The sequence below is a fragment of the Calidris pugnax genome, unplaced genomic scaffold (genome assembly GCF_001431845.1).
Source record: "Calidris pugnax isolate Ruff unplaced genomic scaffold, ASM143184v1 scaffold70, whole genome shotgun sequence".
NCBI classification, from domain to species: Eukaryota; Metazoa; Chordata; class Aves; order Charadriiformes; family Scolopacidae; genus Calidris; species Calidris pugnax.
The window spans coordinates 3,828,027-3,855,770 of record NW_015090862.1 but is presented as its reverse complement, the minus strand read 5'-3'; the positions used below and the strand labels follow the sequence as shown (position 1 = coordinate 3,855,770).

General features: G+C 38.6%; 1 protein-coding gene across 1 annotated transcript in view; it reads right to left on the bottom strand.

Moving 5' to 3' along the window:
* TRPM1 (transient receptor potential cation channel, subfamily M, member 1) overlaps positions 1–27,744 on the bottom strand; it is an 81,951-nt gene that overhangs the window by 26,888 nt on the left and 27,319 nt on the right. The window contains exons 4-12 of the mRNA XM_014944296.1: positions 14,181–14,260; positions 13,203–13,398; positions 11,780–11,993; positions 9,977–10,101; positions 9,066–9,237; positions 6,399–6,573; positions 4,096–4,219; positions 2,972–3,044; positions 2,004–2,104 (exon numbers count right to left, since the gene is read on the bottom strand). Of these exons, the coding sequence (XP_014799782.1) occupies positions 2,004–2,104; positions 2,972–3,044; positions 4,096–4,219; positions 6,399–6,573; positions 9,066–9,237; positions 9,977–10,101; positions 11,780–11,993; positions 13,203–13,398; positions 14,181–14,260 (1,260 nt within the window). The remainder of the gene's footprint in view (positions 1–2,003; positions 2,105–2,971; positions 3,045–4,095; positions 4,220–6,398; positions 6,574–9,065; positions 9,238–9,976; positions 10,102–11,779; positions 11,994–13,202; positions 13,399–14,180; positions 14,261–27,744) is intronic.

Below are 27,744 nucleotides of genomic sequence, written 5' to 3'. Positions count from 1 at the left end.
AGAAGCATAAGGACCTTTTTGCATCGCCACAGCTTTACACTTTTCTATGTCTAATGTAGTCAGTAACACTGAAATCAAAGTAGCAAAGCAGGTAGACTGTGGAGGATCTTGGTGCAAGAGGACTGGGAAGAGACACTACTCAATTTTGTGACACTAGTTTTTTTCTCTCAGTGAAAGCAACAGTTGTCAAAATAAACAGCAACAAACAGGATAAGCAGTTGGACAGAAAGAGCTTAACAATAAAGCTGTACAATGCCAAATAGCATCCACACTGCAGAGGCAGACAGGAGATGAGAGCAAGCCACTCACTGGTTCATTTACATTCTGCAGACAATATTTCTGTTTATACCTCTTCAGACACATTTACTCTTCCAGCCTATCTACTCAAGACAGGCAGGCACACATGCAAGTAACTGGACGCTACCTGTCTGTGAATTTGAGGGCTGACTTGCTCCAGTTAAAGCTTAGGTTATGTGATCTCCACCAATATGAAAACTGGATTACAACTGCCCCGTGCTCTGCACTGAGAACTGCAGAACCAAGCCTTTAGCAAGGCTTGTTTTTCTGTGGTTTTATTAGTCTTGGAAATCTTTGCCTAGCTGCCATGAATCCATCCATTCGTAAGCCTGGACAAAACCATGACTGCCAACTTGCAGCACATGCCAGTCTGGCAGCAATCTGCAGGAATCTGAAATGCCAGCGAATCGCAGTTGGTGATACTGCTTCCACAAACTGTCACACTGTATGAAAGAGGCCAAAGCAGTAACTGGCTTCTGTTGCTACATGGTACCTCTGAATCTAACCACAATAATATGGAGATGGACCATTCCATGCAAATAAATGTATTATAGTAATAATACTTCATAATCTCTCTGTATAAGCATTTTGATGAACCTTGAATATTGAAAACATCTCATTACTGTAAGTGAAGGAATAAAACAGTATATGTAGCAACATTCATTTAAATTTAATTATACGGGCTTCCAAATGAAATAAATCTCACCATTATGTACAGCGTGCACATGAACAGAGTTCCTTTGAGTGTCTTTTATTGTATAGTTTCAGGAAAGACATCTAATTTAAAATTTTTTTAAATAATTCTTGCACTTCATTTTTACTGCCTCTTTTAAGCCGCTTTCCTCATGACACTTTATAGTAATTCAACACCAGATGGTTCACACAGTAAAGCTAAAAGCATCAATACAGTGAGACATAAAAGTGGTGTAAATAGAGGATTTTAGTTACACAGATGAACAAAGGCACTGCAGTCCTTCACCAATTGACTTCAACTAGCGCAGCGTCAAACTCCAATAATTTGAGAAAGAAAATCCAATTTCAGGATCTAAAGCTTTACTGAAGATCTGCTTCTTAGCTCATTTGGCACAGCTTTGCTTGCCAGAGGCCTGTTTTCTGCAATGGTTTCTTTTGGACATCAAGATTTTGCCCCATTAATCCAAATTGATTTTCACAGCTGTTAATGAGCTGAGCAACACAATTCCTTCCAACTAAGCAGCTCCATGAATTTCCTTGCCACACACTTTAATAGGTAGCTGGGGACCTTGCCAACTGCTAGCACATGTCCATGACACAGTCAGAGTCTCAGCAATGCTAGTGCATCACACAAGTTCACTGGGGGGTCCAGGACTGCTATTGTGCAGCTGTATGTAAGGCCACAGATTGTTTCCAGTAAATGCTTTTTGGGGTTGGTTTTTTTTTTCTTGCTTTCAAATCTCATGAGGAAACGTAAATAAAGTTATTTTTATGCTTGTCATGAAATTGATTTTCTTTCATTCAGAGAGTTTAAAGTATTGCTAAATATTTGCAACTGGTAGTATAAGAAAATTTAAAAAAAATAGATCATTCTTAATGAGATATCCTACATCAGATTGGCATAAAGCAGAATTCAATAGTGTTTCTCCTGCCAAAAAAATCTAAGGTGTGAATATTCAACCACTTATTTTAAACTGTTAACAAACAGTATGACTTGGAAAACTTTGTCTTACTGGCCAGTGGTGTCCAAAGACAAAGATTTGGCTGCGTGCAATGTCTACACGATTCCAGGCCAAAGCTAAGCTGAGCTGGTCTGGAGCAGATGCATTGGTACCTAAAGAGAAACACACAGACGTTTAGTATTTTGTGCGCGATGAAACAAGATTGGAAAACCTTCTCCACCTTCTCCAAGAGGCCTTCACTTCTCCAAGAACTAGAAAACAGCACTGACTCTATATCATACTGCCATTAGAATAATTCCACCACAAAGCAGTGGATTCATTAAATCAATTTATAGCATCTTCCATTTAAGTCCATAATTCTCATTTCAAAATGATTAACCAGATTCTCTCCTGTTTTTCCGTAAAGCATCCACATTGACTTTATGTTCTGATGCTAAAGATAGACATTTAACTTTTCTAAAGGACTACTCATTTCAGCTTCTCTGGCTGATGCTGTAGATACAAGTATAATAATTCCTCTCTTTATGTCTTAGCTTTGGGGACTCCAGTGATCCCATATCGAGCCCGTATCAACTACTATATGTCTGCAGACAGAAAATAGTTGTTTCAGCAAACATAACTCCAAATAAATATGGAAATGATCCTAAATTTTGCCCTAAGGCTAAAAAAGCACAACATGAGACCTTGAAAAATTCAGATAGTGTTTTAATCTTTCCACCTTTCTTTCTAACTTCATTAATATATGCTAGAATTGCAATAAAATGTGTTGAAATATCAGTAGTGTAGTTGCAGCATTCTCATCCCAGGCTTTCAGGTGAGGAAAGCTATACAAAACATCCAATCTAGATTTAACACTTCAAGCTAATCTGAACCTCAAGCCAAGCATATTTGGGTTACTTGTTAGAATCCAAGCGAATAAATCAAAGACTTAAACATCAAGAGTGAATACTCAGACAATGTATAGGACTATCTTCTTGGGATCAATTTCTGCATCCCTCCTAATTGCTTGCAAAACCCACCTTTGAGGAGAGCAGTTAAGATAGACATCTCAATGTCCTGTTGCCCTTCGGACCCCATGCGGAACACAGTAATCTAAAGGATAGCAAACACAAAATTACAACACATGAAAGAGAGAGACTAAACATGCAGACACAAAAAAGAGCAGAACGGTGAAGCTTTATTACTTTCTAAGACTTGAGATTTTTCAGAAAAATACAGTTCTACTCAATTTTTCTTTGAAATTCAATTTTCACAGAAGCATTTAATTAAATTCTTTTGATACAGTTATCCTAAAATACCCCTGACACAGTCAAGTGTCTGAATTTTGCTGAGTAAATCAGGCCTGCTCTGATATGCATTTTAAATTTGAAGCAGTTTGACTAAGGCAACTGTGTGTTTTCTTTTCTCGATCAATTCTTCTAGCAAAGCTGACTCTCTTACAGTCACCTTATCATAGTCATGCTTATTACCGACGTGACATCTGCTGAAGGTGTATGTACGGAACTAATCTTGGCACCACACAAATGTAAATACCCAAACAGTACACTTACATTACTCAGACAATCTAAAGACTTAACATCTGGAGCCCTTAAGAAAGATTTTATATAGTCAGCGGGTCACACTAGTAATGATTCTGAATGCATACAAAAAAAGTGTGGATAGGTGTCTATTTGATTGCAGTACAGAGCTGCATTATTAGAAAATCCAGCATTTGTCATATTCTGTTCCACGTGGCATTTCTAATCCTTAGAAAATTTAGTTCTGGCAAATATATATAAATATATGTTGCTAAAAATAATTTAAAATTGTATATTCTGGCTTTTATGAACCCAAGAACTATGTAGTATCAAAATCTGATCAAAAATAAAGGAACAGACATAAAACTAAAATGGACCCTTCTCTTCTAGCAGAAATCCCTCCCACACTAAAGGGAATTCAGCACCAGATGTTGGCATTTAAGTATTTAGTTGTTATCTTGAAATGTATAGATACGCAAGCAATCATTTCCCTGGCAGCTGAGATCAACATTTTAAAGAAAAGCCAGGAGCATGAGCCAATTCTCAGCATAATCTCTGGAAAAAAGCCGTATTTTTGGACAGTGTGGAGAATACACAACTGGTAGAAAGTCTTTTAGGACACTTACAAGTTCTTTTTTTTTCATGCACTCCATAAGAATGATGAACAACTGATGAGCTTGATTCCTGTTGTAGTTGAATGTTTTCTGGATGGTAACTAGCAGCTGGTCCCTAAGGGATTCACTTATTATCCTAAATTAAAAATGAGACATACAAGAAGACATTTCCAGAATTAACATATATTCAGAAGGCCTGCTCTTTGAGAAACAATTTTTTCATCCACCAGTGCAATGACTTCATTTTGCAAATAACTGAAAAACACACAGCATCTTTGCATTCTGTACAGGTAAGGAGTTCATGCAGAATTAACAGTAATCAGGAAATTCATACTCAGACTGGCTCTTCTGCACCTCAGTACCTCAGCACCTCAGCACTGATTTAAAAACCGGCAGGGAATTCAAACCATCCTTTTACCCTGGAATATAACGCGGGTAGCTCTTACTCCTGCTAAATATTATAGATATATTTCTGTTAAGAACTTCAGTCTTCAGTATTTCAGCAGTGCACCTTATGGCACCCCTACCTTTGCCTCTAAATGTTGCAAGGCCCTTTGCATACAACTAAAAAACCAAAAATATTTCACACTACTGATGTGTCACCTTGGTTATCCTCTTAAACAGAGGATTTAAATTGCTAGTGTATCTGAAACTTCGTAATACCCAACGGAGAAATAAACAAGCCAAAAGACGATTAAAGAAATTAGATCGAAAACATCCTAGAAAGGTCAGAAATGTTTGCTCTCTCAAAGCAATGTGAAACAGAGCCCTTCAATCTTCAACCTTTTCCTAATAAAAGACATGTATTTTCAGATGATGGCAAACATTACCAGCAGGCATTCAAAGCAGAGAGACAGCTGAGCCTGCAAAGTGCAGTAAAATTCAAAGTTCGTTGTGAGAAAACGATTCTTTTAGACAGCAGGACTGACAAAAAATTCGTGTTACAGACCTGCCTTACCAGATGAACACATTTATCTCATCATAATTATCAGAGAGGAAAATTGGATACTGCATCATATGCACTGGGAGAGAAAGCCATGCAGTGAGCAGATCTCAGACAGACTGATCCTGGTAAGCTCTTTCAATTACCTGTCAGCTGAAAGGAAGCATGAATGAAAAAGATCAAACTTTCCTTCTCTTTTTTTCTAAGGAGGTTTGGTCAACAGAAAGGAAAAGGAAGTTGCTGAATCATAAATACTGTCAGTAGGATTAAATATGTACTATGTGTAAACATCAAAAAAATCCAGCATCACAGCTGCTCTCCCAGTTCAGCAAATAACATCTACACTGCTTGACAATACTACTTGTCTGCTTAATATTTAATCCAAGCTAAGCTCCAACTTCAATCAAAGAAATAGGCCATTTCTTCACTGCAAGACAGGCGTGCCATACCCTAATCAAGACAATTATACTAAGGTTTTGCCTGAATGTGGCTACTAAAGATAAAATCCTGACATTAACAATGACAATGAGGAATGTATCTTACCTGCCTGGGAGAAGCAATATTTTAAATAAAAAATGCAATACTCTGCTTCCACTTGGAGTATTTGTCAGGACAGCTCCTTTACTCTGCAGTGCAGATGAGCTTTATGCTGCTAGTACATGCTTTGTATCTTCTTTAAACTAACCGTACTTTCTGTCAACCAAAGGAGCGGACAACCAACCATAAAAATAATAGATTCCAGAAAACGTTGGATTTGGAGTGACTTTCACAGATTCATTTGGGCAACTGACAGGAGGGCTGCGGAGCAGAACACTCCAGAAAACATCCTCCACTTTGATCATGATATCAGGCAGCACTGCCCTGAAGAACCATCACAGATGCATGAAACAGCAAGAGAACAGAAGGAAGCCCATCATTTTTTCAGCTGGTCTGGCACTCTTGGAGAATAAAGCTCATTCACAGAACACACTAGAATCAAGCAGTACAAATTTTGCAAATACAAGCACTAAACAATCTCAGCCTTGGCCGGAGAAAGAGAATAATTCTTGGGAACCACTTGTTCTTTGCTTCTAACGTGCCCAACCCAGCACCCAGTACAGTGTAGGAAACTTTAAAGGAGCAGTTAAATGACAGTGTGCTGCACTGAGAGCAAGCTTATTTCAATGGACCATCAAATACGTGCCAAGTGGTAACAATTTCTGTTCATTAAGATTAAACAGGCAACAAAAGCTGACTGACAGCAGAACACCTCTGTTGTCAGCATTTTGTCCCCAAAGTGTTTTTTTATGAAGCTTTAATGAAAGCAAGGCATATAGTCCTATATTGTCCACCCCAGCAAGACACAGCTTTGGCAAAGAGCTCAAAATCTTACCCTCCTTCTTCTGAATACTTGTGTGCAAATGACAGGATATCTGATGCTCGTCCGCTACCATCGCATATCACGACAGGGAGAGGGGGTTCTTCTCGTAGACACTCTAAGACAATGGAGATCACATTGGGACCTCCTTCCACTATGAGACCAACTACAGGAACACCTTGCCCCAGCCCTGCAAAAAACAGAGGAACAGAAACAAAAAAAAGATGTGTTATTGAAACTTAAAGAGGTTGAGATATGAGTGGATATGACTTCCATGTTAAACCATCAGAGCAGTAATTCTGCATCAGAGCTTCAAACCAGAGCAGTCAGGAAAAATGATGGCCACTTCATGGCCAACACCAGGAAAGATGTCCATATGCCATTTCAAAGCCCCAAAAGGAAAAGAGTAAGATGTTTCTATGCCTTTGCTTTTGCATCAGCCCCATACTGATCATTTATTTGCTCACTGTTGGTGAAAAGTTTGTAATCTTTTTTGACAGACACCATGTACAGATAAAACAGCTAATGTGATTCTCCTATTACTTCATTAGCTCCACTGTCACTTGGATGGCTCCCAGCTACTGTGTCTTTGATGCTTTAACTCTTCTTTGGTTACCTACAGGAAGTCTTCAGTGAGCTGACATATGCTTTCTCCTAAGATAAAAAATATGACATTAGTATTTATTATCATGAGGCTGAAATGGCTGGCCGATGGAAGAGACGACAGCTGAGCATCCCTTTGCTGTCCCTGCCTCACTGTGATCTCCAGGCATAGGATGACAAAGGGAAGCCCACAGGTCACATGGTCTCAGTAGCCTTGGTCACAACATACTTGGGGAAATGAAGGATAAAACATTACCTGAAGGCTGACTAATCCCACTACTATAATCATTTGAATTCAGTTCTTAATCTGTAAAATGACCAGCACTTTATAAAGAAGATGCACTTTTTTGTACGGCTGAGAACGCGTGAAAGAGTTCATATTGTCAACCTTCATTCCTCTCTGGAGAACAGGAACATCATGCACAGTAACAGGAGAAGCTTCCTGACATCCTCATGTCAGTATACCCCAACTCTGATAAGGAGTCACAGAGCATGGGCCGGCCTGTGTGTCCATGAAATCCTTAGTGATTCCTGCAGAGATTTCCAGAAGAGGTGCCTGTGCTTGAAGTGATTAAAAAGAAACAAAACAACTCCCTGTATGTTGTTACTAATAGGTGTACCACAGCCCTTCACACAACTCCTCATTCCTATGCGTATTCCCAAATTTGCCCTACTCATGACAGAAATCACCAAACACTACTTAAATCAGAACCAATATCCCCAGCCCCAGTGGTAGTAAAAGAAATGCTACAGAACATCTTGCCTCTGGGCCCTGACCTCCTTATCTTCCAAGCCAGGGCTCCCTTCTACAATGTTACAACTCTCCCAGCACTTCTGCAGAAGACAAAGCTGAAAAAAGCACCTCTAAATTTAGGTATTTCCACTGTCTGGGGGAAACAGTGCAGCACACTGCCTCCACACTCAAAGGCAAGTAGCATCATTTTTGGCGAGTTCAGTTTCTTAAGCTTACTGTAGGCAAAAAGCAGGACTTAAAGACTTTCTAGAATATTTAGGTATCTCTTACTGCACCTTTCAGCTTTACCTGGCATGCAACTTCATTTGTCTGCTCTACCTATAAGAGAACTTAAACCCTACTTAAACCCTAGAAACTTTTGTAGAGTTCAATGCCACTGTCATTTTGAATGTTTCTTTTTTCTGATTTATACAGGCCTACACAGGTTACAACGGAATCTGTAAGAAGTCACAAAGGCAATGGTAGAACTGATGTCTATTCACCAGTCGCTCTTAACTAAAGTGTGGATTCAAAGACTATTAACTTTTTTTGGACCATTTTAAATGAGGCGGTTGTTGGGGGTTTTTTTGAAGCTGCTGGAAAATCACAGCTACTGATTTTTTTCATTAATTTAATCTTCAAAATATATTTTTTTTCCACAAAAATGTTAATGAACAAGTGTCTTTTAAAACATTTTTTTTCCTAAGTAATGACAAAAAGAATTCTAGAAAGTTGTTCTAGAGAGGCTGCACCAACTGGCAGAAATTTTAAAACTGCAGAAAACTGAAAATATGAAAGGACTAATGTGAAATTATCTTGATAATGGCTTCATTAAAAATAAAAATCCCAGCTGAGTTTATCTGGAAGATCAAAGAATGTTGAGTGTCATATTTAAGTGAAACAAATTAATATAACAGAGAAACTGTTAGTATGAACATTTGGAATCAGAAACCACCGAGCTGCATGGGATTCCTGTAAACAGGAACTGTATAACATCACCCCATCCTGTGTATTTACTGATGCTTATGAATTCTAGCTAGAAATGCACAAATTCTTTACACTTCCCTGTCCTTTAATTCTTACTGCTTTGAAGTTTCTCCTTGCCATTACTTGTCAACCTTTCTTTCTCCCTTTATGCAATCCTTACTTTTCCGTGCTGTTAGATGTGGGCTCTTTTACCACTTATCAGACAGCATATGTTCTATTTTAGTCACACAGTCCCGATCAAATTCCTGCTAGACAGAACGGGAAGAAGCGTTTAATTCCAATACCTTGAAGTATTTCTAGCCCTTCTTCCCTCCCTTCCCTTACCATCTTATGTTTACAGATTGCCCCACTGTACTTACGTGTGTTAATTTTCTGGAGGGAAATGTGTTTTTCCAACTGACGCCGTAACTTGACTTCAGCTCCGTATTTACCCAGCGTGCCGTTGTCTGCCAGAATGAAGTGGGTATGGGAGCTGTTGAGCACGGAGAGCTTACTCAGAGGGTTTGACATTGTTTGGTAAACCCGGGTTACCTGTGTGTCAAAAGGATACATGCACCTAGATTAGAACTAAGAACTAAAGGCGAAAATCCCCCACAGCACCCAGCAGGAGCACATGCCTTATCAGGAAACGAATCAACCAGACTTTTACAGGCGAAACAGAGGTGAAATAGAGATGGAGCTTGCTTTTACATTCAGAACCTGAACTCTTCACAGCAGTGTTTTCTTTGGAGGATGACAGTCACATCTGTGCACTCTCTCTGTATGTTCCACTAAGCTCATTAACGTAACTCATTAATGTACTCTGCTTGATCACACACTGTGTTACATAAACCTCTTACTGCATTAGAAAATACAGTCTCATTTGGAGTTCCTAGTTGTTAATATGCCACTGCAGAGTACCCATTTACAGTAAATGCCAGTTTTGTACACATAAAGGCCCTTAGGTGATGTACAGAGGTCTCAGCATGGCACACTGAAGTTGGGACCTAAAACTCTAAAACCTAAACTCTAAACCTAAACCACATACAGATATTACTGTAAACAATGGAAACCTCACTAACTCCATATTTATGTTGAAGTCATATATGACAACCTGACAAAAACATCTAAACAACACATTTTCTTCAAGACATTGTTCAATTTCAGCTCTTAGGCTTGCTTTAGAAACAGTGATAATAATATTCAAAAAAGATGAACAGTGTTTTTTTTGGTTGTTTTTTTTTTAACAGCTGACATTACTAATTACACAGGAATTTCCTTAAAAACTTACATCTTTTCCTATCAGATCTTCCTTGTTTTCTACAATGCCCCACGGCGCAATTCCTATGGCACATATTCGTCCTCTGGATTTGGAAGAATGATCTTTCAAGGCATCTCCCACATGACGAATGACACCTATAGGTACAATTAATTTAATTAATTCTTGGCACTTTTGAGCAATCACAAGCCAGCTTTTCCGGATTGCTTTCAATACTAAACTGCTATCCCTATTTTATAATAGAACATTCAACACAGACATATGTAGTATTTGCATGTAAATCCCATTTTTTTCACATCCTTGTTCTGAATTCAATGAAGTCTTTAAAAGATGTACTTAACTTGCTACAGGGAAATCTGTACCACTGTCTGGAATTATATTATTCATTGTACACAATGCTAAACACATAAGGAATGCTATAACTGGCTTCTAAGCAAGCAAATAAACCTAACCTTATAGTTATCTAAGAAATATTTTTTCACTTTAAAATTATTTTGAATAACAAGTATCACCATCCCTTAAAGGCCTTTGTTGTAAAACAAAAGTCAAAGGAATTCATTCTTATCTTACATAGTTTTCTGAGAAATAACTTGATATAAAGATTTATTTCAGCTAAATAAAGATTATTATAATCAAGGTGTGCATCTGATTGGTTTTTGAAGATCACTCAGAATTTATATTAACATAAATGAAATTCATTAAAAACCAACTGGTCTCAAAATGTCACAATATACAAAGAATCATCAAAACAGCTATTTTTCAACATGTCTTTAAAATTTTGGACGTCATATCAGACACTGTTTTTTGACAGAATCCAGGAACACTGGTTGAGTTACATGAAGTTGCTGTAAAACTGATGTTTTAGATATGGTCAAAAAGGAAACCCATAAACAAAACTGTGTCAGGTGGCCAGAAAACCAGAGGAAAACGCAAACAGAAGATTGCAATGTCCTCAGGTAGAGACATATACAACTGACTTCAGGTTTTTATTTCAAGGTTGGCAATTTACAGTCATTCATGTAAGAACAAATACCTTACATAATTACAAGAGAGAGTGTGCACGTATGGTGGTGGGGGATCTCATGGAGACAGTGACTCAGGGACATGGCATTTAAGATGGATTATCAATTGATCACTAACTCTCTGAGAGATCACACAGCCTGAAGGCTAACTCAGTCCTTGGCTGCATGAACAGGGAAGAATCAAATGGAGGCAGAAAGAATGCTTTGCTTCAGGGATTAAAAGCTTCACCAAGCACGGCCTCAACAACTGCAGTGTCCAAAATTCAAGAAGGCTGTTAAAAAACTAGAGAGAGTTCAAAGCAGAGGTGTGATAATGACTGAGGGACTGGAAAACGTGCTTAGCATGAGAGTTTTATCAAACTGCACAGGCTGAGTTCCATAGAAGTGCTGTGTATGAAAACACGCTCAGGAAATATACTTTTAGTAACTGAGAGATCTGTGTACCAAAAACCAGCAAGAAGCTAAAGCTAGGCAAATCTGGTGTAGGAGATTTTGAAACTACCAGGATAACCAGCAACTGAAACAAAGAAGTTTTTTAACTAGTAGTAGATTCCTTGCTACTGAAACCAAGGGTGAAATATTTTTTTTCAGGGGAAACACTGAGTAATGCAAATCTATACTGGATCTTATGGGCGGGGCTGGGCAGGATATTAACACAATGATTACAACACTCCTTTTTTGGTCTAGTGGCTAATGACTCATTCATGTAGACTTACATCTTCTACCTGCAGGAAAGATTAGTGAGTGAACATCACCAAATTCTTAAGTAAACTAAGTGTTGGTAATTGCTTACCTGTACTAACACCTCCAGTGAAAATCCAAGCCCCTGTGGTCATGGCAGCCTTTATCAGACCTTTTCCAAACACTTGCTTTAATTTAGGTTGCATTTCAAAGTTCTGGAGGCCTCCATGGACAGAGATTAAGAGTTTGGGCAGTTCCAGTTGCCAGTCTTTCACCATGAGATGCAGCAGAGAATCTGGTTTAGTGTCATATGACACACGGATGTACTGCAAAGAGCAATGTGTAATATCATCACTCCAGCTGCTCTGTATATGGTCTACTGTCTAAGCAAAGAATGGTTAGGGTAAACTTCCAGTTTAAAAAAATTTTACAATTTTTAAATAACACATTATTAAATTTCTCTGCTGCTTATGATTAGAAAAAATAGGTTGAAACCTTTCACTTTGCTATTGAGAATTTACTGTTTACTTCATGAATTTTAATAACACCATTTTCCTCTCTTCAGATGCAAAATAGACTGCAATCAAGTGATCCATTCTAGGCTCTTATTACAAACCTGCATTGTTGGAAGCCACCTATTTAAATTGACTGGAAGGTGTTTTGTGTTGTTCCTAAAACCTCTGGTTTAGGACCTTCATAATAAATAGGAGGCTTAGGTTACATTTTATCCTATTCACTGTTTGTTGATGTACATATTTCTGCCTCCAAAGCAATAATTCGCATTATTCCCAGTTTAGATCCACCATTGTGATTTCTTTTCAAACTACTACTCTATCAAAGAAAACTATGAAATAAACTAGTGTTTACTTCCATTGTGAAAAATCCCCAAACCACTACTGACAAAACCCACCAACTGCTCTAATATATTTTGGGCACGTTTTTACAGTGTGGTTGTCTTGAGCGACAATCTCATTAGAGAGACAAGAAAGCAAATGGTCAAAGAAACAAATCTAAGTTTGCATTTGTTCAGAAGAGAGGTAAATCAGAAAGAGATGTTTTGCAAAAGCTTGGCTTGCTGTTACATCTGCTGCTAAGAAAGCTCAACAGTCTATTTTCCAGCTCTGTCAGGCCTCTGTCTTTCAGGAAGGCAAGATTAATTTCTATTTTTATTAGACTTCAAGCCTTAGGAAAAAGCATGTATCCATGTTGGGTTATTTGGCCCACAAATCTAATACAAAGAGATGGAATCTTGGGCACTAATACATGCAGCTGCCTCCTTAGCTGATATTCACTGACAGTAACTTCAAGGAAACAGTTTCATCAAGACATTACAAGGTGTCTCCTAAGGAGGTATTATTTTTCTCTTGCCTTTTCTCTCTCTTTCTCTTTTTGAGCATCTTGTCCATGCTTTTTTGAGACAGCAAAGAGATCTCATTTGATTTCAATGGCTTATGCACTGAGTGAGCATGGACCCTGACACGTACCTATTAAGCTAACATACAGATGAATACCTTAGAATAGCCTATGCTCCTTACCATGGCCTTGTTTGAATGTCCTCCTCCCTGGAATTCAAGGTTTCCATAGGCATCAGTTGGATATGTTTGGGTGTGTTTACTGACAGACCATTTCTCTGGCTGAGCTTCCACTTGCTTTGTTTCTTCTCCATTTTTATTAGCTGTTATACTTGGAGGAGGTGGAATATGTTGGTTAATGAGCTGGCCACAGCAGCACCTGTAAGTTAAAATTTGAAATTACTTTGATTAAAGTGTCTTCAATATAGGATAGTGATTAAAAAAAAAAAAAAATTATAAGATTTTCAACTGACCATGCCTTGCTCTACATAAATCATAGAAACACCTCTTCTAGGTCACAGTTATCGTATTTACCTGCACAAATATGCCAGAATTACCAGTTTGCAGGTGTTTCTCAATAAGCAAAGATTAACAATATCACTTCACTTCTGTAATCCACTGGAAAGCTGTTTGAGGACAAGGAAGGAGGAAGAACGCAGAACAGGAGCAGTGACCATCTGTTTCTTACTCCGAAGTGACAGCTACTATGTGACAAACTGTTATGTTATCCAAACAAGCTGGGCCACAATTTAGCTAGCTCATGCAGTAGTATTAATATTTGGACTAAGAATTCCAGTCCCCTTGTATAGTATTGTTATTGGTAGTGTCATACCAACTGTGAAGAACAGTATCACTTGCTTCACAGTGCACATTATTGCATCCTTGCTTTCAGAATTCAGTTTGAACTTGTGCTTTGGTTTGCAAAGCTCAGAACTAACAACTCACTGCCTCTACTGCTGCCCTGATGTCTCTGTATGACATGACCCATGGCTCTGTATGGATTTGAGTGCAAGCAGGTCTTGCACTTTTGTTCCTCTGTTATCTCCCTTTAAGGGCAGTGAGTAAACTGGGTCTCACTTTCACACATCTAAATACAAATCAAATCAAGTTTCTTCAGCATTAACCTTTTCAGTTGGCCAAAACAAAAATTTCAAATGTTACCTGCTAATGTCTTTGTTGTTGGCAATTACATAGATGCATTCTCTTTTTGAAAAGGTCTTCTCTATCCAAGCCTTTTGACCCTTAAAAGGGAGAAAAAATAAGAAGTAACATACTGAAATATTTCTGTGTGGCAGATACAGTAACATTTGCCTTCTATTTTCAGCTACTGTTTTTAAAAACAAGCACTGAATTTGTTAAATCACTTTTAAACACCAGATACACGTACTCATGAAGCAAGTAGGTGATGTGAATTTTCCATGACTTGGATAAAATTCAAACCTTGAATATGAGTAAAACCTTTATGCACGCAGATACTGGTTTAACTGAAGCTCTACCAAAAATGCAGCTGCTTCTTCCTGTTTTACTAAACAGTAAAGGGACTCACAGTAGTACAGAAAACCAGCATAAATTATGACATGAATAGAATAATAGTATTTACTCCAAATAATACTTTAGTATTGCTCTTTGTTTGTACAAATTGCTTCCCAAACACTTTCCCTGCTTGATTAACAATCTTCTCAAAATCATTTTTTCCCTATTGTATATCAAGTTCCAGTCATTCCTAAGGCAACTAAGGAGATGTGTCTCAGGAAGTGGTATTCCTTAAATTGAAAGAACATCTGACAGAGAACGCACAAATTCTACAGGCGTGGTGTCTCTGTGAAACAGGAGGAGGAAAACAACCTTGAAGACAAAATAAAATTGTGTTTGCAACCCAGAAATTAGACCAAGCTCACAGCCCTTTTAAAAACAATGATGTGTACGCAAGCTAGAACAAAAATGATGGATGTGGCTAGAGAGTCTGTTGCAGAAGTGTGGTCCAGTTGAGTCCAGGAACGCTGAAGGGAGTGAGCTCCGGAAGAGCTGCAGGCTCTTACTTGCAGACCCCAGGCCTTCTCTGTCACTGCAACCATCAGCAAGACAAAGCATCATCATGATGGCAATAATAAACCAACACTTAGTGGTGAATTTTAAAAAGTGAATTCAAAAGCAGCCTTTTAATTCTAGAGGAATAAAAAATGTTAAAAAGCACTCACGATTCGATGACACTGGTAACTTTGCCTTGCTGATGAGAGCTGCTTCTTCAAAGTTTGAATTAGGGAACTGTGTCTTAGTTCATTTTTCAAGTAGCAAGCAAATTTCGCAGGTTTTGCTTTAGTTTCCTCTGTGGAAGCGAAATGAAATTTTTGCAGAGACAAAAGCTAAAAAGAACACAAGAACTTTCAGGGTGCTTGAAACAAAAAAAATGGGCCTTTGCTAGAGAAAGAACTAAAAACCTTGCTGATTTCCTGACTTCAGAAAGTCAACTGCAGATTTCTGTCTGGTGAATGCTCTGTCAGGCTGTCTGGTATGAGCCTGGAGACTGGAGTAGCCCCCTGCGCTGCGCAGTCCACAGGATGATGAATAGAGGGTGTGGTAGTTCATTTTTTTTTCTTGTATGAGGCAGGAGCTGTCTCTGAAGTTCCTTTGTTTTGTTGACTTGTTAGTTCCTGTCTGGCTTCTTTATTTCCTCCATTATGTCTGAAATAATGGGAGACTACTTGAAGTTCACTCGTTGCAAATAATTGCAAATAAGCTGCAAACCCAGGCTTCTATTTCATGAGAAAGCTGTCCGTAATCCATCCAGGTGTGTGAACGTTTGCCTCTTTCAGATGCCTCTGAGTCAGAATGCCTTGTGGTCAGCAGTTTGGGAGATCCTGCACTCCTGCTCTTGATATACTCACTGATTTACCAAGGCAGAACCCCTTCATTACATTTTAAAAGGAGTTGTCTGGGAGATCATAGCATCACAGAGCGAGGAAGAGTGAAGAACTCAGACAAAACGTCATATAGCTACAAATGTTACTTGTTTCCTGAATGAAAGGCATATATTTTAGGCATTTAACATAATGAGCTTGATTATGTAGCAAATTTTGAAGGAAGAGAGTATTAAATTTAATATCTAAAGGCCGTGCAACTTGGTCAGCTTTCCTGTCTCAACTCCATACTTCTTCAAATGAACCTGAAAAACCTTTGTTTTGGGAAAAACCCAAAATATTTAAAAGGTTCTTTTTATACATATTTTGGCAAGGCTTTTACTATTGCTAAAACTTGTCATCTTGTATTTTTAGATATAGAGCTCAGAAAATGCATTTAGTTTATAGCATCAGTCTAGTTATTGAGGTGCAGTTCTAGAGAAGCACAGAAGACGACACCCAAGACAGGGAGACCCACGAGGCTCTGTGATCTGTGAAGGTGGCTGCTTACATCAAACAAATGCTGGTTACCTGTTCAGAACCAGATATTGCTAATTCAGAGAGCCAATAAAAGTCTATTTAATTGGAATTACACAAGTTTTTCAAAATTAACACAAAACCACATGGTATCCAAAGTCATTGCTATTTTACAACTACGTGCAATGTTGTTACTCATGCTTATATGCACCATATTAGCTTATGACCTTTAATATTATAAAATTAGCTTAACAGGAACCTGTTACAGAGGTTACTTCATTTATCTATTTTTTAAGTTATGCATTTTCATTTTTAAGTAATTTGGGGTTTAGTAATATTTTATATATTTTAAACATATTCACTTCTTTTCCCCAAATAAAATTTCAGACCTCAACTGACCAAGTGACATAAATGCCCAAATCAACCCCATAGTGCCGGAAACACCCTTCAAAATATAAATGGTAACAGATGCTGCAAATTTAACTGTTCCATAGAGAATACTGGAAAACGCAAGCTAGAAATATCAAAACAGCTTGTATTTCTACACCATGTCACTGAGTACTGCTTTACCTTATTCCTCGTAGATTACCAGAGTTGCCTTTGCTATTTTGTGTGCTTCATGTAAAAACAGTTAACTAACCACTGGATTAAATCACAGACTTAATATCTGTGTTTAGAAGGAAGCTTTTGCATTTGGGTATCTAAAATGAGCTCTGAAATACAGCTGAGCTCTCAGCTGAGCAGTCATTCTTAAAACCCCTCTTATAGGAGGTCTAATAGCTACTGCTACGTTGAAAAAAACCTTACATACTCAGACCTAAAAACCCTGTTAGCAATCAGTCACTGTAGGCACTACAGTTGGACAACACATTCTGCTCCACTGGCTTATTTTTCTGTGCTAATGAGAGGAAGGCAAAAGCAGGCATTACAGGCCAGGGAAATAAAACCTCAGCACATTTGGTCAGCCTTTGAAGTTTCACTGCTTTTGTCTATTTAATCTGCTTAACCAAAGCTTCATTATAATCCAGTGCAAATACTTGAGCAGAAACATTCACTGTCAGAAAACGGGCACTTTCCCACTTACTTGATACAGATTCTGTACATTTCTCACTCTGGATTGAAATTTATTTTCTTTTTTGATGAAAAATGTGAGCACGCATACTCTCTCTTGTGAGTTTGAAGAAAAATAAGTGCCTTTTAACAGCTTTGGCATGGATGAATTGTTAAAGGACTATGTCAGACCAGCTACAGCTTTCAGACCAACGGCCAGTGGGAGTATTAGGCTGACAGGCAAATAGCTGCTGCCAGAAAGATTATGGTACTAAAAACACTGCACATTTTCCATTCACCTCTAAGAAACACAAAAAAGCAAGATCCCAACTTGCTGATAGTACTGAATTTAAAACCTGCTTATTATTCCAAATCCTGAATGCACTAATCAGAACATAATTTTGAAAAAACACGTTTCAGATGTTCCGTGGCGTATTTGTTCTCCTTTATGAAATCTGACAATGGGTCTCCTAAATTATGATAAAACCAAAACAAAACCATTTCTAATTCTTTGCCTTCAGCCTAGCAATGAAGACATTGCCGAGAAATAGTAATAATTAATACTGTGTTTATATTATTCCACTCTATGGACTTGTTAGTTCTCTTTAGCATTAAAAGAAAGTATCCTCCTGCAGAAGGTCCTCCTGCAGCAAGGAATGGAAATCAGTGTTGTTGGTTTTTAAATCATGAGTTAACAAAATCAAGACTCTAAATAAATAGTCACCTTTCTAACATAGCCATTAATAAATGCAAGAACTAGTTCTACAAAGACCAGCTGCCCTTTGAGTATCACAAACTACACTATTTGCTGAGAGACCTATCTAGAGCTGCAGACATGCAGTAACTGAAGAGAACATTTTCTCTAACCACCACACACAGACAATTCCAGTATTTAACAGTATTTAGTGTCTGTGAATAGTCATAATGATAAAACTACCACCAAAAGAAGTGACAGAATTTGTGGGATGAAAGGGGGAAGGGATGAGAGTTGTAATGGTGTTGAAGAACAACCAAAGCCCAAATTCAACCAAAACTCTAATGCCCTTTCAGCCACCATGATTCCCAAAGATAGATGCTCCATGTGACAGAGACGCAGGTCTTTGGTGGATGGCTTGGCACCCCTGACTTGCTGGTCACAGGATGGGATAGGGCTTTAGCCTTATCTTGCAACTCAAGAGCACCCGCTGTAGGACATCTCCCTGGCACCTGAAGCCCTGCTGGAGAGCACGAGTTCCCCAGCTGTGGCACTCAGCAAGGCTGTGCCTGTGCTGGGCACAGCAGAGAAGCAGGAATGCCAACAGCAGCGCCTGGTGCACGGAGCCACAGAGCCACAGACTGGGACCAGACACAGCAGACAGCCCCTGGCACACGGATGCGATGGGGGAGCAGGAAGGGCAACAAATGAACATATGTCATGCATAATGTAGCGTTTGACAATGTTGTTCAGGCTAAATCAAGCACAGACTAAATGAAAAATGGAGCTGGCTGGGCAGCAGAGCTCACATCTGTGGAATCATACAAATTACTTTCAACAACATCTTGTTAAGATGCGGATTGATTATTGTCATTTATGGAAATATTCTGCTGTAACCCTGTTCACACCATCTTACCAACATTTCTTGGTAACTCTCCTTTAGCTTGCAGTACACTGCAAAAGGTGGTACCAGCAGGGAAGTCGCATCTCAGCTGTGTTGCCCAATTACTTAATTAGAACGCTCTACAGAATTAAACTGGGGTGCTTATGCCAGATTTGAGAAAGAGAGGTTTGCTCTGATGAAATAGTGAGAGCAAGAAGTCATGTGGAGGTGGAACGGAATTCATACCATAAGCATGTGCACGGTGTGTGCACACGTCCATTCACCATGTAAACAAGTCCACAGATTTTGTAAATCCCATGAAGGTAATCACATTCAGTTGCTGTTACTTGAGAGAAAACAAGTGAGAACTCTGCCCAATAAACAATTGGGAGAAAAAAAAAGAAATAATTGTATCAGCAGAATCCCTGTTATCTGGAACTTCAAAACTGATACTAGAAAGATTTTTATTTTGTGCTGCCTTTAAATGCAACTCCCAATTACACTATCCATCTTCCTTCTTCATTTTGAAGAAACAGTTTTTCCAAATGCCTAACTACTCAACCTTTCAGGTGATTAGTTCTACCCAAAACTGTCTATTAGCTCCTCCTAATAACAGTGCTCTTGCTTGGAGAAAAATACTCCAAACTATGTGAAAAATGTTAACAGCCAATTTTGCTGCCATTCATGAACTGGCAAGATTTTACTTAAAAATTGTTAATTACTAAGGAATACAGGGCATAAAACCATAATGCTTTTTAAAATTTGTGTTACGTCTCTAGTGAGCCAGAGATATGAACAATATCCCCAACTACAGCATACAGTGACAGCTGGGAATCTAAACTAAATTACCAAAACCCTAGTTCATATGAGTTATATCAAATATTGCTATTTGTACAACTGATAATAGTTTCAGCAATTATTAGAACATGAAGTACCAACAATATCCAAAAGAAAGAGGTTCTCCTATATCGTTTGTTAGTAAGTACAGCATCAAGAAGGGATTTGTAACAGTTGTAAGATTATTTCAAACAACAGCCTGTTCCTGCAAGACAGTCCTTACTCTCTTCCCACTGTATTTTTCATATGGTTCAATTTGAACCCGTGTTCTCGCAGCAACCTTGTCAGGGACCCAGTGGCTCTGTGGTAGTGCCTAGCACACAACAGGCAGGACGGCAGCGTCAGTAAGCAATGCTGTTATTTCAAATTGAGGCCAGAACTCACTCCTGCTGATGATACGGAAATCAGTCAGCAGTGCCACGCTGCACAGAGCACTGTAATGAGCTTTCATGGCTTCATTATGCTTTGTGTCCCTGGCCTGCTGGTGTGGCACGCAGCACATATCCACTGAAACAAGAGGAACAATTTTCTCTCCCCACTCATTAACTTAGGGACTCAGTCTACAAAATGCTCGTCTCAAAGTTAACACAATTCAGCTGCATCTCTTAGAGATACACAGCTCTTCCCCAGAGGCTCTGAGACGAGACAAACAGCTATAGCCTCAACACCCTGCAGCCCTGCCTTGCTCTGACACATTGGCCATACCCAGCTCCACACAAAGTCCATGGAGGCACACCAGTGAAGTGTGCTGGGGGAGCTGGGGCACCCTGCTGGGAGGCACAGCTCAGCTTTAATGGAACTCTACAGCTCATGCAACTACAATAAAGCAACCATGCAGAGCATAGAGCAGGACAGATTGGGTCACTGCTTGCCCACGGAGAACATACCTTGAGTAGTTTTGCAATGGTGAATTTCTTTGTGTGTGTAGAATGCATAAAGAACCCACTGACCAGGTTACACACCACACCTACCACATTTTTAGGGAGCAAAAATGCTCCCCAAATTCTTGCAACAGCTCAGTCCCATCTCGTACTGTACCAAATTTCATGGAAGAGATTTTCTAAGATATGTTAACAATAATGTATGATCTCCACTTGTTACCTATTCCAGTTCTGTTATTAACTTGCCAAATGCTCCTCTTGCCTTTAGCCCTTCTGTTCTAGATGCTAGGGAGATAAGGAACACAAACATGTATCTGTTCTCAGCCTCCTTTCTGACATCTGTTTTGGAATTTACCCCCCAAAAAAACTTCAGCCTGCAGAAACTCCATATAGCCAGTTTTACTTAATGAGTGGCAGAGTTCTAACAGACATAAGCCAAGATGCAAGAATGGTAAATATTGAGCAACTTTACCTATGGGTAGTGAAGTTATCTTTGCCTACAAGTAACCATCCTTGAGACGGCCAACAGCAATAGAGCAGCCTCTAACATGATGCTAGCCATAGCAGCCTGGTAACTCCTAGTTTCTTCTGTAAGATAATTTGTTAATAATTCTTATTTGAAGATTTAAGATGGCCCCGACATCTAGTGCTGACAAGGCTCAGGAATGATTTTTGTACTGTAACAATCACCTGTCCTGTCTAATATAAAGACTCTGCTAGATGTGGAAGTCAGGACACTCCCCAATTATACGCATGTGGGACAATTCTCTTAAACTACTCTTAACTATGAGCCTTTAATACAGGCTCTTCTCACCTGAAAGAGTAAAATGCTATTACCATGAAACACCATGTGATTCAACACCCTCAAGAGTAGATGTTCCTTTGGGAGATTTGTCAAGGTTTATGAAATGATAACCAAGGTAACAAGGTACTTCCCTCATTACACAACTAAGCCTCTGAATAGTTCTAACTAAAGCTACCCTGATTATTCTCCTGGTTATTCGGGGTTGAGAAAACTGTGTCAACAGCTGTTAATTATACATGCAACGACTAACCTGCACTTAGTGATGCAGATGCAAAAACAATTGAACTGGACTAGAATACTGACTCTCTCTGAGAGACCCGGGTCATTCGAGTCCACGTTATTAAGAATAATGACTATTAGAGGAGAAATGATCAAAAATGTGCTCTTTGGAAAAGAGGTTCAAATATAAGCATTTCTTTGATCTAAGAGGCTACAAGTTACTAGGTTCAGACATCACTTCTGTGAAACTTCTGATAAGCTACTACAACATGCTGATTTTTCAGACATGATGTAATAGCATGGCTTGAGACCTTAAAATAATTTTTCTTTAAGAAATAGGGCAAATCATGAATGGAAAACTTTTAAGAGAATGACTACACGTCGTGTGAGGTATTGCTTATTTTTGAAAGTTTGTTCTAAATGTACAATTCAAATTAGTACTACTTGAAGTGCAAAGTGCACTGAACATGTAGGCTTGGAGAATTTATTATACTGGCATTTTCAAAATGTGGTGAAAGCAAGCCACTATTTAAGGCATACTTCTGGGCATATTAATAAGACGCACTTTAAAATTTCTATATTCACAAGTAAAGTTCAAAAATTCACAAGTAAAATTCAAAAGTAAAATTTCTATATCACAAAATACTACAATATATGCACATCTCAGAAGCCTCTAAAATCTGGAGATGCTGAATAAATACTGATTTTGAGAAAAGGTTACACAAATATTTACTTCTCTCTTCTTCTTTCTGCAAATATGCACTCTTTTTGCATCTTTTTAACTCTAGTTAGCCAATCTGTTCCTTAAAAAATTAACATTAGTTTGCAGTACATATAGTTTTACTGAAAGCAAGATTCTGCAGGTAGAATTCTGTTAAATAGTTTGAGCTGTTGAAAATTTGCAACTTGCTGTGGCTAATTTTACACTCAAGTAAACAATTCTTTTCCAGGCATTAGCTAATACGTAAGCTTTAAGAGAATATGCCACAATCAGCCGCATTTTATACCTCGCTGCTTTCTGTCATTTTCAAAAAAGAAAGAATTTCCAGCTAATTTAACTCTTGGGCTGCAGGGTTTGCACAAAATTATCCCTTCAAAACTTTAAGACTTTATTATGAAAGCATCGGAACACAAGAGTTAAATTAATTCCTGAAGATGCTCAATATGTAGGTTTAAATTACTGTATTATATATACCTGAGAGTTGCCAACAGTCATTGGAAACTTTCTGAAAACTTTAGTGCAATTGAAACAATTACAAAGGGCAAAGGCAATGGGAGATTTCAAACGAGTTTATAGATAAAAATAGTCTTCAGAAAATTTGGTCAAACTTCTTTTCAATCCTTACCCATCTAAAACCCTCAAAGCTGTGAGTGAAAAGAATTAATAGGCGCCATTGAACCAGAAAACAGTATCTCCAGCGATGTTCCAGGACTGTTTTTTCACTGTGTGCAACGCATTGTTCTTCTCTAAAGAGAGAGAAGGATACACATAGCTTCAAGAGATCATAATACAGTCCTGGAAATACTCTGTACTGATATACGCTATCATTTACAGTTTAAAATCTGACATATAACTCATTAACATATTTGGCTTTAAAACGTTAGCTGCAGTCTATCATTTGAATTAAAATGATAGTGTGGAAAATTTATGATAAAGGTTTCAGTTTACTGGACTGAATCCATTATCAAAAATGGGGAAGAAAAATTTTAAAGTCTGAATTAGGGGAGTTAAAGAAGACTCGAAGAGGCCAGAAGCTGCATCCACGGCTGTCTCTGGCACGCTGGGGAATACAAGGATATGCCCTTTTGGAGCTACTGATACTCTGAGATGTCCCTCCTCAAGACCCAAACTGCACCAAAGCAGAAGGAGCAGGAATGAAAGAGGAGTGGATCATTCTTTGGAGTTGTGATCTGAAGAGCTGGGGATAACAAGGGCCAAACACGAGCTTCCTTGGCTCCTCAGTCATTTGAACGAATACTCAGGGACCACATGTAGGTTGGATCTTGGTGAGGGAGTTCTCAATGAGACTTCTCATCTCGGCATCCACTGCTGAAACAACTGTGATGGGGCTGCTTATAAATGTGTGCTACCAGTCTTTTCACTGGGAAACCCCCTTTACTGGCAACCTTCACTGGGCTAAGGGAAACCATCATAACGTACGCCCTTTTCTGTTCTAGGACTTCCATAATACCTAACCTACCATCGGACCTTGATAAACTCCACTGGAAACAAACACACACAGAAAGACGCCTGCTTATCAGAAAACTTTTTGACAAAAGTGAACTCCAGAAAGTATGGCTAATTTTGAAAACTGAAAACAACCCCAAGACAAAGCAAAGTCCCAACCTACAAAACAAAAAAACCCCTGGAACTTCATCCCCATTTGCTGCAGAGGTAGCTCTAAACTAGCATTCGAAACACTAAAATATGTAAAATATGTTTTCACCTAATCTCCCTTTGCCAGCATTTCTACATCTTATTACAGTCACACCCAAGAAATTTTCTAATTTTGAAATATTTTGAGACACCTTTTTTGGACTTAAAAAACTCATTTTGTTTTCTTGCAATCAGTACTTCAGGTTTCACATCTTTCAAAATCCATGAGAAATCTAGGAAGTAGTCTAATCAGAATATTCTCATTTCAATGGAACTATCTTTCTCTAACAAATTGTGGGTCACTATACAGCACTTCAGCGCAAATTTCAATTATGCGTATCGATGCTAAGAAAGGTAGCAAAGCAGAAGATGATCAGGAATGAAACGAAAAATCATTTAAAAGAATGTCCTACCTGCTTGTCACTGGAACTGTTTCAGAGTTTGGAAAGATGAATTACATCTACAATAAATAAATCACGTTTAACTGTGAGCTTCTGTCCCATCTTTCTGTTTATTGTTCAGACTTCTCATTCATCTTACTGTTAGGACTTCCAGTCTCTCTGAAGTTCATGAGAATTCCCAAGGAGATGGGTTTCCACCACTTTAAGAAGAGAATCTCATATGATAAGCATGTGAGCAGCTTCTTTGTTCAAACCAATCTCATGACTCCCTTTGAAGGTAATCCTTTAGAAGTCTCATGACCCATCTCCCTGCCCAGAGGGTATTTTCATCTCATGGTGGAACAAGGCACAACAAATCTACTTTGATAGTGCCCATATCTCCAATTTGTTAAACCTCTTTTCCTCTCTTCAAACAGTGGATGTACTTGCTGTAAGAATGCCGGCGCTGCAGAAAGGCTAAAGCAGGAGCCGAAACTTTTAATTTGAAGTATCCCCTCCCTTCTGCTAAAATATCAAGGTTATTTGCATAATTGAGACAATTGGACATAATAGTCCTTTCAGGGGTCCTCATTAGATGTACAGCTCTACATTCTTTGAAAAGGGGAAAAAAGGAGGTCATACAGCATTAATTATATCTAATCCTTTTTAGAACAATTTGAAGTTGGGCAAAACGCTGTACTAAAACAGCTGAAGTTGTAAATAAGCCATTCATTTTGTAACTTTACGTATCACATGCATTTTCATACCCTATTGCTTTTGTCAATTTAATTAATTCCTTTGCTGTGAAGGGCTTCTTTTGCATCTTCTCATACTTTAAAACTATCAACAACAAAGGGCACAGTGTGTTGCAGGTAGTTCTTTCTTCTCTCAAATATCTACCTGATCTCACTGTGCCAGGTGCTAACACAAGGCAATAGGTAAGGATAACATCTAGAATCACATCTAAGGATCATACTATCTAGAGCTATAGGCAGTCTAACTCCTTGATTCTGCTGCACTGCACCATGCAGACAAGTAACCTGCTGACTCATCTTATTTCACTGTTCCTCTATCTGATCTCCAGTGTATTGAACACATATCCATTTGTGATTGGCAAAGAAATATTTTACAGACATCATTTCAACTTCTGTCCTGCCCTAAATGCCAAAGCATGCAGCTGGAACAGCTTTGTTTTAGAACCAAACCCTGCTCTTCCTAATGAGACAAAGTTCCTGCTGGCTTCATGAGAAACAGCAATGGGTATGGAAGAATTAGATATGCCTCTGGAAAACCACAATGCCAAAAAGATTCTGGACTCTTCGTTTCTGTTTGAGGAAATGATAAATTCTGAAGAAAGCAAGACACTAGTAAGAGAGCATAAAGTCAAAGAGAGTAAGGAACTACGTCCATTGTGGGTCACTGTGCCCCATTAGTAACAGAAATACAGAACATTCCTTCATTTAGGGCATCTTTTACTTGAAGCCTTCATCCAAATTTCACTAAATTTAATGAGATACTTTCTATCAACATATTCCACAGACACACGGGGTATATGTTATGGTTTAGGACACACTATCACAGATGTAGTTGCGTTAATTTCTTTTTCCACGCTTTCAAAATCACGTTGCTAGTTCAGACCTCTGAAATCCCAACAAGCTTAAGTCCCAGTTGTTGCAGAAAATGTCTGATACCCAGTTAAAGCAAAAAGATCGTTTCAAAGCCACTGCCCACCATTGGAGAAAGCTGAGCATAGAAATGGAGAATATAAGACAAAGTCAACAGATGTTTCTTTTTCTAGTGAAAACCAGATTTCAAACATAGTACCTTTATGGATGCCTCTTCTGTCTGGAATGCGGTGTACCCTGTGAGCTAGAAAAAGGTAATCTACTGGACAAACAGCAAGAAATATTATCAAAGATATCTAAGCCATACAAAAAAAGTCATTTGGGCACTTAACTCCCTTCTGAACACGGAACTCAGCCATGCAGCACGGTATGTCTCTTTGGCTAGGTTCTCTACAGTGACAGAATTTAAAAAGGATTAAATTCCTTTCTGCTCCTGAATGAGTTCTCCTTGGCCAGCCATGATGCGAGAACATGGGTTGTATCTACAGTACTACAGTACCTGCATTTGGAAGACAGGATCCATTTTAAAAATTATTTAAATGCATTTAAAAATCAATATTGAAAAGATCATGCCTGTGCATTTTGTTCTTCCATTTGTTAGATCAAACTGCAAAGAACAGAAACGTACACCTGAGAAAGTACAGTATTTTTTAAAATCTAATGCAAGTTTTGCTGACCCTTCCCTTAACAGTAATTTGACAGACACGCAAGGCAGCCAGCACATCCCTTCTACAACACTGGAGCTGCTCTGGAACCTCAGTTGATGAAGAAAAACTAAGCCATGTGCATCTACCCAAAAGGAAAAAAATTGTAGCTATTAAAATTGTTCAGTTTAAGGTGACTGAGACCAAAGCCCTCACCACTCCTCCAATCCCCCGCCAAGCAATAAGAACATTTTTCTCAGTTGCTATTGCAAATAAAGAACAAGTTTTGCAAATTTTGAAGTACAGAAATTTCAGACTGGGTGACTTAAGCAATTCCAAAGCTTGTCAGGATGCCTAAACTCTAATGAAAATGTTCTGAAGAGTATTTCAGATAACACAAGATATCAATCACTCTATATAAAAATATAATTATAGTATAATAATAATAATATAGGAATTAACTAACACATTCCAGGGGTGGGGTGGGGAACAGCCAAGTAAAAGCAAAGGGAGCTGTACACGGTGTGTGTAACATAAACCTTAACCAAGTTGGCTAAAAATCTGATAAATGTGCACTGTTGTTGGGCAGGGCAAACAGCCTACTGTCTGCTGTGCTTACTGTGTGAAATGCCTATGACAAAATTCTGCATGGTAAAAGGAAGAAATCACTGGCATTTAATTCCAAATACATAATTCTGTCAAGTTCAGCCAAAGTGCTCATTCAAAGTTCAAAAGAATAACACACGAATGAAAAAAATTACGTTCTCAGAGAAAATGCCACGACACAAAAGATAGTTTTCACGGATGCCTGCACTCATACTATGGGAAGGCTCACGGCACTTGGAGTTTGTTTTGTGACATGGCTTGATATAAATGCACTGTGAAGGAAAGGGATAAAGATATGCATCTCTCTGCTGCCCTCACTGTGACTGTCTCAGTCAGAAAAACATACCCTT